The 17,651-nt window shown below is 55.5% G+C and overlaps 1 protein-coding gene across 10 annotated transcripts in view; it reads left to right on the top strand.

Annotated features, from left to right (window-relative positions):
- The first annotated feature begins 2,896 nt into the window (after positions 1–2,896).
- LRP8 (LDL receptor related protein 8) overlaps positions 2,897–17,651 on the top strand; it is a 74,782-nt gene continuing 60,027 nt past the window's right edge. For all 10 annotated transcript variants that reach the window (XM_054573330.1, XM_054573326.1, XM_054573318.1 and 7 more), the window contains exons 1-2: positions 2,897–3,056; positions 3,834–3,953. In XM_054573330.1, coding sequence (XP_054429305.1) covers positions 2,936–3,056; positions 3,834–3,953 — 241 coding nt within the window. In that variant the 5' untranslated portion in view covers positions 2,897–2,935. The remainder of the gene's footprint in view (positions 3,057–3,833; positions 3,954–17,651) is intronic.

Below are 17,651 nucleotides of genomic sequence, written 5' to 3'. Positions count from 1 at the left end.
CAAGGGGGCTGTTGAGAGACAAGCAGTTGCCCATTTTGGCAACTGGACGTATGTGAGACAGGACCCCCTTAGGCGGGAGGTCAAGGAATGCACAGGCTCGATCTATATTCTTTGAGTATTGAGTCATCCGGGTTTTTTCTGAACAGGGAATTATGTTTGAATAATAACAACATAAGTAACAGTTATTACGTACCTACTGTATACTGCCTGCTCTTGCTTATATAATCTCAACTAATAAAATACTCACAAAACTTTGTGAGGTGAGTATTGTCACCATTCTCTTTTTACAGGGGGAGAAACTGAGCCACAGAGGTTAAGAGAGTAGCCCAAGGTGACAGAATGAGGAAGGGAAGGAGCAGGCGCCAACCCTGGCAGTCTAACGCAGAGCCCATGCTCTTAATCTCTGTGCCTTGCTGCCTCTGCACTTCCGTCGACATAAATATCTTAAAACTAGAATGAACCTTGGAAATACCCCAACTCTCCCATTTTGCAGATGAGGGGACTAACCTTCCTTAGACCACCAAGTGAAGAGGGCGGGGCAGAGCTGGGGAGGTCAGCCTGGCCTGCAGGAGGGACTCCATCCCAGGCTCCTCGGTCCCAGGCGCCCTGCCATCCCAGCCGGCATCCTTGTGCTTAGAACAAAATCCAAACTTTTTACTGGGGCCTCTAAAGCCCTCATGTGATCAAAGCCTTGCTGACTCCCTCTGACCTCACCTGGGCAGCACCCTCTCTTGCTACCGGGCTCCGGCCCACCTCAAGGCTTCTGCACTGCTGTTCCCTCTGACAAGAATGCCTTTCCACCTGATTTTCATGTGGTGGGGAGCCGTCTTAGTCTGTATGGATGGCTTATGAACAACAGAAATTTATTATACTTCTCATCGTTCCAGAGGCTGGAAAGTCCAAGATCGAGGTGCCTGCAGATTTGGTGTCCAGTGAGAACCCACTTCCTTGTGCAGAGGCCGCCTATTCTCACTGTGTTCGCCCGTGGTAGAAGGGGCCAGAGGTCTCACTGGGATGTTTCTCTTGTAAAAGCACTAATCCCATTCATGTCCTAGTTTCTTCCCAAAGGCCCCACCTCCAAATACCCCCACACTGAGAATTAGATTTCAGCATATGAATTTTGGGAGGACACAAACATTCAACCTAACCAGGCTCCTTCTTGTCATTCAGTGAAATGTCTCCTCCCCAGAGAGGCCTTCCCTGATCACCTCTCTAAATTTACCTACCATCACTCTCACATAACCATGATTTATTTTTTCCATAGCAGTTTTTTTATCTGAATTTTTTGTGTTTCCTTGCTTTCATGTCGGCTTCTCCCAACTAAAATATCAGCTGCAGGAGGGCAAGGAGACCTCATCTATTCTATACTTTATCCTCAGGCCTTGGACAATGCCTGGAACATAGCAGGTGCTCCATAAGTTTTCGTTGAAAGTATGCCTGTATTTCATTGTCTGTCTGTTGATCACCCATCATCCCCCCAGTCAGGGACCTCACAGGAGCCGGTGCCATGTCTGATTCACCTTGGCACCACCTCTAGGCCCAAGACAGGGCTGGCACAGAGCAGGGCTGGAATGTGTTTATTGTATGACTGTATGAGTGAGAATAGAAGGGGTAATGACAGGAGGACCTGCTGAGATCTCCGTGGGGTGGCCACAGCCATTGCCAAGGGGCTACCTGTTGTGGAAAGTATCAATAACAGGGCTCAAAACGCTGTTGAAACAGTGGCTTCCAGGTTGGGGACTAACGTCTCCTGAAGCCCCTTATTCTGCCCTTCTGCGATGGAAATAGGAGGATAAGAGAGGAGGAGAAGGTAGACCTACAGTGGGCTTAGGCACCTGTGAGCCTCTCTTTTAGTGGCCAATGCCCTCAAATATCATTGTCCAAAGAAGGTTGTGTGGATTGGACCTTGTTACCAGCAGCCACCTAAAATCTAACCCTGGGTCTGCTCTCTGCACCCTGGTGTGGGTGAGGTGCGCCAGGACTTTCCAGAGGAGGGGTCTTCTCATTCATGCAGAGGCCAGCAGCGACAGAGGCTCTGGATGTGCATCCCCTATGGGCAGGAATGACACAACCCTTCTGTGGGGCCCCACAGTCCCTGCTCTTCTCCATCACAGCAAGGACAGTGTTGTCCCTTCTGATTGTCTGCCTTCTGTCCCACCCCCTGGACAGTGTCCACTGAAGATGAATGAATAAAGTCTGTGCACCAGACCCAAGCCACTGCCTCACATCTTTGTCCACGATCACACGTGTAATTTGCACAGACATACATGGGCACATTAACCAGCTACACAGGATGTCTAATATCTGGGTCTGAGCCAATGAGGGGTACAGAGATCCAGTCCCACTCCCCCACCTACTTCCTGATCCTGCACATACTGGTTCCCAAACTCCTATCCACTACCACCTCAGCTCCGTGTGCACACTGTACGGACCTGTGCACCCAGCATCGTCATTCTCCTTCTGCCTAGGTCCACTCCTAGGCTTACCTCAGCCTCCTATCAGCCTGTCACCTCCTCCAGGCAGCCTATGCTGCTTTGCCTGGCTCACCCAGTGTCTGCAGCGCCCTGCACGGCGGCCAGATCAGGGTCACGAGAGCTTGCTGAGAGAGGACTGGACCAGGGACAGGAAGGAGGAGGGAGAGGTGGCAGCAAGAAAGGAGCCTGGGGCGGAGGCGGCAGCGGGAGGGGGCGCGCGCGCCGGCGGCCGCAGCCCAGGGCCGGGGCCGCGCGCCTAGCCTGAGCCCGCCCCGCTGCCGAGCGTCACGGAACCTGCTTGAAATGCAGCCGAGGAGCCGGGGCGGGAGGCGGCGGCGGCGGCGGCGGCGGCGGGGGCAGCGGCAGCCCCGGAGCCGCGGCAAGGACTCGGCGGGCTGACGCGCGGCGGCGGCCGCGACACGGGGTGCGCAGGGAGCGGCGGCCGGAGCCCGGGGCCCGCCATGGGCCGCCCCAAGCGGGGCGCGCTCCGGCCGCTGGCGCTGCTGCTGCTGCTGCTGCTGCTGCTTCGACCCCAGCATCTTGCGGCGGCGGCGGCTGCGGATCCACTGCATGGTAGCCAAGGTGCGTGCGGCCGGTCCCGGGCCTGGCTGTACGCCGCTGTAGCAGCCAACAAAGCGCGGCCCGGGGGCCAAGGGGCGAGTTACACTGCCCCGCGACCCCCAGCCCGGGCCTGGCAGAGGCGCCGGGTGGGTTAGGTACCTCTGGCCCATCTATCCTTTCATCCCCGTCACCCGCCCCCGCGACTCCCTGTGTTGTGGGCTCTGCCCTCCGGCACCTGCTTTTGGGGGATGGGGGCTGTAGGGACCGGGCGTGCCGGGAACTTTGCCGCGGTGGGGTTGGGGGTCATTGATGGTTTCGGATGGGCTGTGTGATTCTCGTCGTTGACACGCGCGCTCCTTGGCGGCGGCGAGCAAGCCAGGCGACTTCCCCGCCTGACAATGCGTTTCCGGGGACCCCCTGAGCGCTGCCGAGACAGAGGGGTTGCGTGCAAGAGGGGGATGTGCCCGCAACGCCCAGAGGGTGCGTGTGTCGCGGCGTGTTTGGGGGCTCCCTGTGGGCTGTGTCTGCATGGATCTCTGACTTTGGGCTGAATGTGACTGAATGGGGGGTATGCCACTAGTGTGATACAGACTGTGTGTGCCTGGCCTTATCGTGCCACGGAGCTGCCCGCCATCCCAGGAACCGTCCTCCCTTCCATCCGAATGGAGGGTGCCCAATGTCCTCGGGGTCGTTGCATCGCCCCTTTTCTTTTACCTCAGGAGACCCCTGCCCGCTGCCAGGATTGCATGGTCTGCGGATCCGGCTCACGCCCCCTCTCCCCCCTACCCTCCCTCGCAGGGCTGGTCAAGGAATGCGAAGAGAACCAGTTCCGGTGCCAGAACGAGCGCTGCATCCCCTCTGTGTGGAGATGCGACGAGGACGATGACTGCTTGGACAACAGCGACGAGGACGACTGCCGTGAGTGACCAGCGGGGGAGGGAGGGAACCGTGGAGTGGGGGGGGGGGGGCCGCCATGCTTAGCGCGCCTGTGGCGGCATCTAACGCTGGGCCACCTGCTTGGACCTCATCCTCACCCCCGAAGCCTCCCGGGCGCCGCCTCCCTCGGGACTGGGAGGCTCTTAGCGTTAAGGTGAGAGCTGGGCTGCAGGCGCGTCCTAATGGGGTCGGGGACGAAGCCCGGGGCGGTTGTGACCCAGGAAGGAGGCACACCCCACCCGTTTGCTGGGCGGGAACTGTGGATGGGGACGCGACTGTCCCTTCACGCGTCTAGCTTCCTGCGATCCGGCCCTTCCGGTCTCCAGCCTCGGCTCCACGAAATGCGCGGGGGTAACGAAGTTCCGCGCAGTTCTGGGCCTCGCTGCTCTACTTTTCCTGCTCGGTTTTTTTTTTGTGAATGAATGGGCTCCCCGGGGCCCCTGATTGGCTGGGCGAGGACCACCCCATCGGCCTCCGTGGCCGGAGCGGCCAATCCTGGTGCGGGCGTGTGTGTAGTTTTCGGGCGCAGTGGGCTCAGGGACCTTGCCCTGGTCCCGCCCCGGGCACACCCCTGCGCGCATTTCGCCGGTAGTAGGTGCTGGCGGGGCGCGGGAGCTGACGCCCGCCGTTTTTCTGCCTAGTCACGGTGAAGCCCTTTTGTGCCACCCTGGTTAGCCGACTTCGATCTCCAGCCAGACCCGCTCGGGCAGGAGTCCTGGGGCAGACCAGGGAGGAGGGAACCTTGAGAAAGAGTTTGTTTCTGAAATGGACTCGAGGAACCCTGAGGCCGCGCGTGAACCCCCGGCAGTGTGTTGGTTGCCGGCAGTCTTTTCTGAATGTGGTGTTTTACACCCTGGGGCGACTGCTTTGGAGGTTCCTTCGTAGGGTGCGCGGGACCGGAAGTGAGTTAGGAGGCAGTTGCCACGGTGTAGTTCCAAGAACAGAAAAAACAGGGCTCTTAGAAACATAGACTCAGGCGGTCATTCATTCTCCGTTAGCGGGAGCCTGCTCTGTGCAGGCTCTGGGGCACGTGGAGGACAGCCCCACCCCCATGGCCAGGGAGAACGGCGTTTGCTCGAGGAGAGCAGTGAGAAAGTCAGACCCATAGCTTCACACGGTGGCAAGGGTAGGGATGGGGCAGCAGGAACACCTGGAGGAACAGCATGGATTGTTGAGTCCTCAAGGTTTTTTCGTTTTTTATCTTTTGTTCTTTTTAAACTGGGATTGCGCATCGGCTTCTGGGTTCATTTTCTAAGATTCAGCTCTGTGCCTTGGACACATCTTGTCCTCCTCCCTCAGTTTCCTCACCCAACCATTTAGGCTAATGATTCTTGCTTTGGTTTAGAGGACCAGTTCCTAGTAATGTAATTGGAAGTGATGAGGCTAAGACATGCTGTTGTTAGCTGGGTGCCAACTACTGTGGTTGTGCTAACCTTATGTAAACTCTTTTCACCGTCCGATGACTGCTATTTTACAGACTAAACAAACTGAGGCACTAAGAGATAAAGTTACTTGACCCACAGCTATTGAGTTGCTAAGTAGAAGCTTGAATTTAAGCATCTGACTCCAGAGTTCTTAGCCTAATCATGATGACCCTTTGCCAGTGCTACTGAAGTTATGAATGCGGCTGAGCTGAGGTAAAATATGAGTCTCATCACGGGAAGTTGTGCTGGTGATTCTGTTATAGCAGGAGTGTCGAGATGAGGCAGGGAAATAAAAACTGCATTTCTGTGCAAGTTTTACCACATCTCCCTGATTCTTTATAATAGCAATCTTGCAAGAGTGGCTGCAAAGAGCATTTTTCTCGGCATCCTGCTTGTACATAAGGCTTCTGGCTCAGAGAAGTTGAGTGATGTGCCCAAGGTCACACAGCAGAGAATAACAGAACTTGGTCAGGATGTCTGCCTGCCTCCCAGCTCAGGGGCACTGGTTGCTGCACTGGGGAGTGTGGTGTGAAAGGATCTAGGTGGGTGGTCCAGGAATATTGGCCCTGTCACTTTGCATCTTTATGTGTAGCTCTGGGCAGGATGAACGTGTGAAATATTGGGAGGCTGGGCGACCCCAGATGGGACCATGGGAGCGCTGACCACCAATCTCAGTTCCTGTTTTCATTCTGAGATGCGGTAGAGTCAGAAGCACAAGTGTGAACAGAAACAACTGACATTGGCAGCTTGGAGTGGGAGGGGTGGGGGCTTTGCTGTTAGTACCACATATCAGTTCCACACGCTTGTCTTCTTTGAGCTTGTTTCCTCCTTATCTGCCAAATAGGGGTAGCTGTTCCTCCATCACAGGTTATACTGATAGAAAGTCTTCACACAGGGCTGGCAAAGAGAAGGGAATGGATGTGTTCACGCCTCCCAGGTCTTTAGAAAGGGACCTCAGGGACCCACAGAGAGACATCTTGAAGAAAAAGAGTGGGGACTTTGGGTGGCTGTGTTGGGCCAGTTGTTCAAAAATGATCTTTCCTCATGCCTTCCTTCCTCATTGGGGCAATTCCCCGATTGTGGGCCACCTGCCCAAACTGCATTTCTTTGAACTCTCCTCCCTTCAAGGCTATTGGCTGCTGCCTGAGCAGCCTCCCGTCCTTATACCTAACTGCTTTCTTTGGCATTCCAACCCTTTCCACCGCATGAGAGCTGCCTCACCTCTGTACCTCTCGACCTGCAAAATGGGGGTTGCCATTTGTAAGTGAAGTCTGTGTGAGACAAACTGAGTTCCAGCTCCCAGAGAGGTGAGAATGTAGCCTGTGAATACCAAGAGCTGATGGAGGCAGGAGGGAGGGAGCTTGCATATTGAGGTAGCACAGGAAGGCTTCCTGGAGGAGACAGCTAGACCAGGCCTTGAGAGATGGCAATTAATACCATTCCCTCAGGGCTTACCATTTAAAAATGGGTAGTATATTCCCCATATTATAGAGGAGGAAACTGGAGCTCAGAGAGGTGAAATGACTGCTCTTAAGTTACACAACGCCCCAGGGCTGGAGCCAGCACTCAGAGTCAGGCCTTCTAAATCCTGATCCTCAGCCGCAGCAGGTGGGACCTGGTGCTCTGGAGATATGGGATAGAACTGGCAGGGTGGGGAAGGGAAAGGCTCATGGGGCATGAGTTTCCAGCTCAAAGGGCCTTCAAAGTGTAGGAAGGGGCTGGACGCTGGAAGGCCAGGCCCAAGGAAGCCCAAGGGTAGCCCAGCCAGGGGAAGTCGGGTGGGTCCCTGGCTGTGGACCTGGGTCACGTAGGCCAGCTGGCCCCTTGGCCTCAGTTTCCTGTTGCTTCTCAGTGTTTGGGGGCAGGGATGCGGGCTCTGGTTTCTGGCCGGCCCTTTGCTCCCAGAGTGAAAACAGTGACCACTTCCTGTGGACTAGGTCTTGTGCTGAGATCCCATGTGCATCACCGCATGCTTCTCGATCCTGTAAAATGGCAACTCTATGAAGTACCTGCATTATTCCCACTTTACAAAGGCACAAAGGAACTAAGTAACCAGCTCAAGGGTATATGATTTTTAAGCAAAATTGCTGGGGTGTGAATACAGGTACCCAACTCCGGAACTCTGGAACTTGTGCTGTCTTGAGCACTAGCCGATGACCTTGGACCTGTTTTCCCATCTTGAGATAACATCAAACCCTCCCACTGTCCCTCCTGCTCTGGAAAGAATTCTGTGTTTCTCTCAGTGGATGGGCTGAGAGGCTGGGTATATGGTGGACTGGTTTTGTGCTCAGATTCCTCTACGTTGGTCTGGCTTCTTTAGGCTGCCTTGTTTTCCCAGCCCCCATCACCCCTCCATCCCAGGTTTAATAAAGAGTGGCTGCTGTGAGGTCTCCCACGGCTGAGAGTTCATTAGCTGGGCAAGGCCAGGCTGCAGGAACACTGAAGCCTGCTGGGAAGCAGCCTTGTAAATAATTAAAACTCTGTCACAGCTCCCAGCTGGGGCTGCGGCCTGTATCTGCCCTTCGGTGTGCCACCTGGCCTTAGTCCCGGCCCCGTTCTCACACCCCTGACACCAGGCCCAGCGTCATCTCCTTTTTGGGTGGAGTCATCTGACGTAGTGCTGTTCCTCTCTGAACCTCGGTTTCCTCATCTGACCAGGCAACTCCATCCTTCTAAAACTCTGTGACCAGCTCTTGTTGCCCACTCCCGTCTAGCCGGTTCCTGTCTCTTCCCGTGAGCTTGGGACACTGTACTGCAGCTTTTTTCTCACTCTTGCTTTCCTGCTGCTTCTCACCTCCAGATCTTTGCATGTGCTACTCTGTCGGTCTTCAGTCCTCTTTCTGCACGCTCACCTGGCTACCATCTTTTTCTTACTTTAGAAGATTCAGCTCAGGTGTCACCGCCTCAAGAAAGCCCTCCTTGCTATCCTCTCTCCCCAAAACTGAGATGCAGGAGTTGAGAGAGGGACTTAGTGACCTCTGTTGAAATCACAGCTCAATGGGGCCCTGAATCAGACACACCTGGTTTTCTATGCTGCTTTCACCTCTGGACTTGGGAGCAATAATAGTCCCTCCCTCCCAGAGATGGTGTGAGGATGAAATGAGATAATGTGCCTGGGAAGCAGTAAATGTTTAATGAATGGCGATGAGCACAATTGTTCTTGGAGGGAGGATTTTCACTGAAGTCTCCGGGTACCTGAGTGCCAAGATACTGCCGCTGCCCAGATGTCTGCAGCTGCGGCTTGCCTCAGCCAGGGAGTTGTCCGGCCGCAGTGGAGGTTGCCCAAGGCCATTCAGCCTTGGACTTGGAAGGGAGAAAGTTGCCCTGTGAGGGACTGAGGGAAGAACTGTGTTAAATACGCCTTGGTCTCAGTGAACAGGGCCCTAGGAGGGGCAGAGAAGGGCTTCCCTCAGGCCTGTGCTTGTCCGGTGAAGCCAGAGAGACACTTCCAGGGAGAGGGTGAAGAGAGGGAGAGCCCGGAGGGCTGATGGAGCAGGAGTGTGTGGACTCTGTGCTGGCAAGTGATATAACCAAGTGGGAGCTTCTCTGGCCCCAGGGTGAGAAGTCATTCGCCCAGGCCACCCCCAGGAAGCCAGTCCTGGGCCTGTGTGAGGGTGCGGGGCTGAGTTCTGGGGGCTGTGGAGCCGGGCCCTGGGCCCCTGTGTTAGGCAGCACTGATAACCCCTGCCCTAGAGGTGACTTACATCCAGGTCACTCAGTCTTTGAATGCCTGGTACAGATGCCACCTCCTCCAGGTGACCTTCCCTGACCCCTTGTCCTCTAGCCTCCCAGTCCTTTTTTTCCCCAAACACATCCCTGTTGTTCCCTCAGTCTCAGGTCCTTCCCCCCATTGTCTGCTCTGCCAGCCTTGTGCTCGGCACTAGGGATTCCAAAATAAAGTGACTAGTAGCAGATATCGGCTACTTACCCCATGGCTGGCACAATGCTGGGCAATGTGCGTTTGTTAGCTTTGCTCCTCACAACCCTGTGAGGAGGTTTTATTGTAATTCCCACTTTAAAGAAGATGAAACCAAGGCTCGAACAAGAGAAGTGACTTGGCCGATGTCATGACTCTTAAGTGGTGGAACCAGGATTTGACCCAAGTCTATCTGGAGTCAAATCCTATCTGCTCTGGAGACAAGCTCTTCCTCTCCAAGCTCTCTGTCTACCCTGTTGGGATCAGAGGCCTGGGGCCCAGAGGGTGTGGAGGAAGTGGTTAGGTGGCCACAGTGGCCAGCTGTGCCCCCCTGGGCTATAGGTTTCCAGCCTGGGGGATAGAGTTGGGAGGGTCTCTTGTCTCTGGAGACCATCCAGAACCCCAATATAAAGCCCCCTTTTTCTAGCCTCCCATGGTAGGACTCTCCACCATTTCTGAAGGTCTCTCTTGGCCACTGCCTATGAGGTAGTGATTATTCTTCCAGCTGTACAGACAGGGAAACTGGAGACCCTCTGCTGGGGTTGCCCTTCCCTGATTCCCACCTGTCCTTCAGAATCAGCTCATCGCCACCTCCAGGAGGCTTTTGTCCTCTTCCTTGTATCATCTGGCCTCTCCCGTGTCTGGATGCCCACGGCTTTGTGCGCCCTTGTCATAGCCCATCACAGGAGCTCCAGGTGCCTTGGGAGTGTCTGTGAGCAACCACAGGGCACGGGGCAGCATTTGGGGCTTGGCGTATGAATGAATAAACAAACTGAGGAAATGTCACTCATTTTTGAGGGTGAGAAGCTGCTGTTGGTCAGATGTGAGGGCCCGGGAGCTTCTGAGAAGGCCCAGAGGGGACTTTGAGGCTGGAGAAGGGAGCTGAGGGAACTTAGGGGCCATAATCAGGCCCCCTCTAGTGAGCTGGGCCCACTGAAGCCCAGAGAGCACAAGCCACTTACTGGCAGTCACACAGAGCCTGGCTGCCTCCTTTCATACGGGCTTCCCCACACTTACCCTGCAAACTTGGGAGATTTTCTAGGTTTTCACAAGGTGAAACCAAGGTCCTGGTGACTGGAAATTGGCTCCGGGTATCAACAGTGACCGAGTCTTAGAACCAGTGTCCTCAGTGCCTGGGCAGGACTTGAGTCAGAACAGTATTCTCCCACCCCTACCCGCTGCGGCCCCCGTCCACCACCTCTGCCCTCTCTCTTCCCTGCTGGATGAGGGGACAAGGTATTCCAGGCCAAAGGCTAGGCAAAGGCTTCTGCACATAGAAAGGGCTTTGGTGGACTTCAGGGGCACCACCGCCCCTGGCTGGGCCCAACCTGTCCGCCCCTGGATTGCTGAGAACTCATCTAAAATAATGTCAAATGTAGTCAGAGTTGATGAGCATGTTTGCTAATAGGGGCTTTCTCAGAAAAGGCCTCCGTCAGCCAGGGCCAGGAAGGAGCCAAAGCTCACTTGCCCCAGGTGGCCTGGCTGGTCAGCGGCAGGACGGAGCCGTGCCTGTCCGGTTGTCAGGTCTGATGCAGGTGAACAGCAGTGTGAATGGCGCACGGGATGAGCTGCGGCCTCCCTTCCTTTCGGGGCACTGCAGGGGTCCCTCTCAGCCAGCCTCCCCAGGGGGCGCCCTGGGTCCCTCCCTGGGCTGCGGCCCCTGCATGCCCTCAGGCATTTTTAATCACCAGCTGAGCTCACCCTGGCTCCTGTCCACAAGCTGCTGAATGTCACAGACCCCAGGAGTGGCCCCTCAGCCGGACTGGCTCCGAAAGGGCCGCGACTCAGAGTTCCCCATCCACCACACCTGGTCTGACCTCTGTGTCCCTAGCAGGGCCTAGCCCGGATGCCCACAGGCTGGCCGCTTTGGAGGTGTGGAACCCAGCATACTATCAGGTCCCCCAGAATGCGCAGTGGTCACCCAGCAAGCCAGAGCCACGGAGCTTCCGGGTCCACACAGTTCCCATGACACCCTCGGCCTCCACACACCTGGCCCTTGGAATTTGGCAGGACAGACGGCCCAAAGCCTCTCTGGGGCCTGGGAGTCCATGGGAGTGGTCATGTGGACAAGGGTCCTTAAGCCAGTTGCTCTGGAGACAATTTCAGTTTCTAGCCCTGTCAGCCTGTTAGGCCACAGCATGGGCCTTTCCCCCTTTTCCAGTTTGTGTCTCACGGCCGTGCTGGGAGGCAGGTGGTGCAGGAGTTAATTATTAGCCCCCTTTCCTGAGGAGGACACTGAGGGTCACAGGGAGGGCATGGGGCTCGCCCAGGGCCACTCGGCTAATCATCGGTAGTGCTGACGCTGACTCGCTTCAGTTGATGTTATTTATTTATTTTTACAGGTGTAACTTTTCTGATTATACGAGCCATTTCATACTTATAACAATAATTTTAAAAAACATAGACAATACAGAAAAGCAAAAAGAGGATGGTAACAATCGCCCTTGGTTACACTGCCGTGGAAGCAGCCTGTCTTCCCAGAAGTTTCCCTCTGCATGTCAGCTGGTGTGTATGAACACATATTTTTTTAAAACAAAAACGAGGATGTGCTATGCCAATTCTTTTCTCTCCACATCATACATGTCTTTCCATGCAAGTAACAGTTGCTGCATATCATTGTTTTAAAGGATGAGGTAGTATTCTGTTGCATGAATCATTCCAATTTAATGATACCATCTCCTATTGATAGACATGTGTTTAGTTGATTCTCTGCTTTTCCCATCCCACACCCTGCTGGGATGAACATCCTTGAACTACATCTTCGTGTGTTTGTCTGATCCTTTCCTTAAGGTAAAGTCTTACCAAGGGGATTGTCAAATGTGTGCATTTTCATTAGAAAGCCACGTTGCTTTCTCCTGAGGAGGCTGATTGCCCATCTCCCCACACCACCTACCGCCCCGTGGCCCTTCCCATCCCAGCAGCAGCCCACAGGACTTCCTTCTTCCTTGAGCACAGGGACACCTTGTCCCGGGTTCACAGGGCAGACAAAGTAACCACATCTGATTCACACAAAGCAAAGCAAGGAGAAAAGACGATTGTGATCCGGCCCCAAGAACACCCCACCCCCACCGAAGAAAACAAAAGGGAACAAAATTCGTCTTCATCCTTCTGAAGATATTTGTAGACTCTATCTCCTCTACAGCATTATATTTTTTCTTTCTCCACCCCCAGCTTGCTATGTGACCCTGGGTGAGTGATTCTCCCTCTCTGAACTTCATTTCCCCTTTATCCATCAGTCCTTTCCCTATCTACACTGCAACTAGCACTGAGCAGATTCCTTCTCCCTGAAGCTGGGCTCAGGGCCAGCCCTGGCCTGGGGCTGGCAGGCCTGTGGCCCTCAGGCTCCTTACTGCCTGGTGAGGGTTGGTAGGAGCTTTGCTGGTGGGGTGGGTGGATTCTGGGCAGGCAGATATGGAGTGTAGCTGGATTTCTTGGGCACTTTCAGAACTCAGCTGTTAGGCCCAGTTTCCTCAGCCACTTTCCCTTCTTCTGCCTTCTTCCTGTGCCTGTGATTGAGTTGGATGCAGTGGAGTGAGGGAGGAAAATGGAGTCAGGCCCTTCAGACCGTGGCCCACCAGCTGGGGGGCCTTGGCGTGGGTCTTAGGTTCTGAGCTATAGATCCTTGGTCTGTGAAATGGGATCATGAGCCCAGCTCATGGAGGTGCTTAGGCTGTTATCGAGCATTCTGCCCAGAGCTGGCCCTGAAAATGAGCATCCTCGTCCTCCTTCCCAGGCCTGCGATCGCCGCACAGGGAACAGCAGGCTAGGAAGGACCGGCAGCAGCTTTCCTCCCCCTTCACCAAGGACACAACAAGAGGGCAGCTGCTGAAATAGCAGCAGGAGAGATGTAGGTCAGCTGGCCAGTTGGGAGGGCTTGGCTGCCTGGGAGAACAGCAGCTTCTCCAGTGGGGAGGGACTGTAGGAATCATCCCATCTGCATTGGGAACCCCAGGCTGGCTGCTTTCTGGGTGGCCGAGGGGAGACAAGGGAGGCAAGGAGAACTGGTTAACCAGCCAGGTCTGGCATGGTTAGTTATCCAGGAGAGGCTTGGTTCACCAAAGGGTCCAAACTGACCTCAGAGAGCTGGCAGCTGATAAGAGGCAGGAAGGCCCCATCAGGCCCAGGTTAAGTGGCTCAAGTGAATAGTGGGAGACCAAGGCTGGGCTTTCCTGGTGGCCTGAATCCAGGGACATTCAGATCAGTGCTCCTTTTTCCCTCTCCACTTCCTGGACTCCGAACTGCCATCTGATGCCAACGTCACCTCAGAGCCCTCTTCCAGCCATGTGCCCCAGCACACGTGTGTATGTACTGGGTGTGCATGCTCGAGGAGAGGGTGCTCCAAGATGGAGGTGACCGTTACAAATGCACGGGGGCTGCAGGGCCAAGGTGACGTTCTTCCCCCTCCCATACTGACCAAGGAGGCCCGGCCAAGCCAAAGCTAAAGGCTCCCACTGGCTGTTTGTGGTGGGGAATTATTTGTAGTTGGAGAGGCGCCAGCAATCTCTGTTCCCAGCCTGCCCCCGCCCCGGCAGCCCCGCCACCCCGCCCCGCCTCAGCCTGAGCCCACTGTGCAGCCTCCACCCAGAGGGCTGAGGTTGGTATAAACACCATGGCCCAGAAGACAGGCCCACCTCTGCTCCACCCCTGCCTGCCCCCTTGGGGTCTCTGTTCATGGGGAGCCAGGCACCTCCAGGCCCCTTTTGGCCTAATTCTCTGGGATTCTTTTGTTTTTCCCTGAGAGCCAGGGCGTTCACAGGAGTCCACGACAGCCAGGCCCCAGATTGGGGGGCGGAGGGAGGGTGCTAAGGGGCTGCTCCTGTTCCCTGGGGCCAGGAAGCCCGGAGCAGGGAGCAGGGACTGTGAAATCGAACCCCTCACACAGGAGACATGGCCTAAACATGCACACAGAGCCGGAACCAACTGTTTATTAGCTGAACCCACAACCACTCAGGGTTTTCCGCCTGTTTATTTTTTTTTGTGCTGAATCTGACCAGGCCAATTTTTTAATACCTGTGAGCCAGCAGAGCAGACTTTATATCAGCTGTGTATGTGACATTCTTTTGTCTCCCTCCTCTGTCCCCTCCCGTGTCAACTCCCGCTACCCCCGCCCAACAGACACACACCAGCCACAAGTCTCTGCTTCTCCATGGAGCAGAGAGAGCAGGGACAAGTGTGGCCTCCCAGTGTCAGCCAGACCTAGGTCTCCATGGCAATTCTAATGTGTCCTAGTTGGGGGGCCTGAGGCAAGTCCCTCAAACCTGACCCCAGACCTGGGTAGTAGGTACAATCATTTTGGGCCAATATAAAGTACCTGAAACCTGGTTGGGTCCCACAGAGCCAGTCAGCTCTTCCTACGCCAGGACAGGGCCACACCAGGGCATAGAACCAGCCTGGGTGTTCGCAGCCCGTTCCCTGTGCCATCTCCTCCCCCAGGCCCCTCGCCCTCCCTCCCCATGGTCTTTGGCCCCTACCACACTTGCAGATTCTGTGCTGAGCTCTCCCCCCGATACCTATGTCCTTTCATTGAACCCTATTGCCACTCCCATCGCTTTGGCTCTCAGCCCCACCAGGAACCAGGTAGCCTCGCCTTGCCACTGACTCGCTGAGTGACCTGAGCAAGTCTCTGCCCGTCTCTGGTCTTCAGTCTCCCCGACCTATACTAGGAAGGAGCTTGAACTGGATCAGGAGTTTGAGTCACTTGGGGCAGCTTTGGAAATTCAGATTCTGTAGCTCCTGTCTGGGCCTGACTCTAACCTCGGTTTGCTGTCCAGCCAGGTGGGAGCCGTACAGGGAATAACCACCCTCCTCCCCCAGGTCCCCCGCTTCGGGCTGCTCCTGCATGTGTCACCTCATCCATGAGAGACCTCCCTGTGACCCAGAGAACAGCCAGACCTCTTAACCAGGCTGCTGGGGTCCAGTCTGTGCTTCACTATTTCCTAGCTGTGGGACCCTGGGCAAGTCGCTTCACCTCTCTGAGCTCTCGCCTCATCTGTAAGCTGGGTCCATCAATAGCTAACCCTCAATGTGGCTGGAGGATTATGTGAGTTAATTTACAAAAAGCACTCATAGCAGGGCCCGGCCCATGATCAGCGCTCAAGTCAAGGTTAGCTGAGCTTCTCTGCCCCTCTGCGAACCTCCACTTCCTGTCTGTGCTTCAGGAATTCCCTCCCATGCCAGGCTTCTTCACTGCTGGGTAGAATGGGAGGGGTTCCTTTGTCTCCTCTTCTTCCCTGCTTCCCCAGGCCATAACTTACTGTCCTAGTTTAATTAGGAAGAGTCCTTCCAGGGACCTCATTAGGAAATGAGCCCAGAGCCTCAGGGACCTCTGGGAGGGGTGGGGTGCAGGAGGAGGTTGGATTGTGCCTGACCCTGCCCAGCCCTTGCTCCTGTGCCCCAAATATGCCCAGGAAGGTAAAGGAGCTCCCTCCTTTAGAAGGGAGGGTACAGGTCTGTGACACGGAGCGTGGGCAGCCAGTGCCTCCATCCTCTGTCCCCTGCCCTGCTCCAGCTTTGCCCCCCTGCTTGGGGGTGGGGGAGGTTGAGAGAGGAGACTTCTCTGGTTCTTCCCCCCCGCCCAGTGCCCATTGTCCCGAGCCTGGCATAGCAGGCCTTGGTGCACATGTGCTGTGTGAATGAATGTGTGAACTGCGGCTCTGGGGGCTGGAGTGGCTTCTGCATTTGGCTAAAGCAGCCTCCCCAATCGCATCCCAGAGCAGGAGTTCCCTCAGCCACGCCAGGAGGGGGGTGTGTGGATGGGTTTCCAACTTCTGCTTGATTACCTGCAGGGACAGGGAACTCACTAACTGACTAGATAGCCTCTTCTGTCCCTGGACAGCTCTTTCTGTTAGAAAATCCATCTTTCAATTCCAGACCTGCCTCCAGTGACTCTCCTGTCCCCCTCTGCTCCCGGCTCTATTTCTGGGACCTCTGTTCACAGAGACTGCCCCCACCTTCACCCCAAGTCTGCTCACGGTCCCTTCCTAGCCCGTGATAGCTGACATGCTGTGTGACCTCAGGGAAGGCCCATCCTCCCTCAGGCCCGGTGGGCTGCCCACTCTCAGGCACTGTAGACACTGGCTGCCTCCTGCAGCCTTCCTCCTGGGGAAGTGGAAGGTGAAGATGGGTGTGTTGGGCCTAGAGGTACAAGTGACATCTCTATAGACAGCTTGGTCTCTTGGCCAGTAGGATGGCAGTGCCCAGACCCTACCGTGACCTGCACGCAGGCACTGGGGGCCTGAGTATGCACCCCTTCTGTCCCTGGCACCAGTCCACAACATGGACATCGCCTAGACCTCACCTATAACAGCCCCCAAGTCCTTGGATTCCTCTTCTGCCACCTGCCAGTCCAAGCCCTGTCCCCATCCCTCTGCAGCCTCCCAGGCCTGTGGCAGCAAGACTGACCACCTCTGCTCAGCTGTCGAGTGCTCTTAAACATGCACGGTTTTGTCTTGCCCTTGCTCAGCATCCACTCATAGGATCCAGTCTGCTTGACTGACACTCAGGACCCTTCATGACCTAACATGCATCTGGCACATCTCCAGCCCCAGATCTCACCATTCACCTGCCCCCTAAACCACACCATGCCATGCTCCAGCCATGCCTCAGGTGAGGAGAAATGTCACAGAAGCATCACCCTCTCACACGGGGTTGCCATCTGTCTGAAGACCCTTGCTCTGCTTGTTTGACCCTACCTCACCTCAAGAGTCACCATTTCTAGGAGACCTTCCACCAGGTGAGTCAGGGCCTCTTCTGGGCTTCGACCCTGTGTTTTCCTCCATCCCCATCCTTGCCACTCTGCACCAGGTGATCTGGTTAAGTGTATGGGGTCCACACCAGACCACAGGTCTCAAGGGGACCCAGCCAAAGCCTGTGAAGGAGCGTGGGGGGAAGAAAGAGGGACTGGGTTCTCACATATGCCCGGTGCCCTTCCCACCCACCCTGTGCTGTGTTTCCGGTCCGTGCAGTATGTATCTGAATGTGGGTGTTTCTGTGAATCCCACAGAAGCATCTGGTGTGGACTGAAGCCTTTGAGTCCGCGCTCCAACATTCACTGAAGGCCTGTTGTGGGCCAGTGCCCTGCCAGGACACGGGGATGGAAAAGCAGGCCCTGTCTTCAGAATGGCCACCCCCAACTCAATGTGTGACCTTGGGCAGCTGGATTCCCTTCTTTGAACCTCAGGCTTCCTTGGCTATGAAAAGGTTGGAGAGCCCAATACTCGCCCCCCGCATTTCCCGGGCACATCAGTGCTGTGGTGGGGATGAGACATGGTCCTACAGGGTCCCAAGACTGCAGTTGAGCCAAAATTCCCTCTCCATCTGGCCCCTGGAGCCTTGGGCCAA

Source organism: Pteronotus mesoamericanus, unplaced genomic scaffold, assembly GCF_021234165.1.
Source record: "Pteronotus mesoamericanus isolate MK-2021 breed Mesoamerican mustached bat unplaced genomic scaffold, CSHL_Meso_final contig_105, whole genome shotgun sequence".
Lineage (NCBI taxonomy): Eukaryota > Metazoa > Chordata > Mammalia > Chiroptera > Mormoopidae > Pteronotus > Pteronotus mesoamericanus.
Note: the sequence above shows the minus strand (reverse complement) of the source record. Positions and strands in the feature narration are given on the sequence as shown.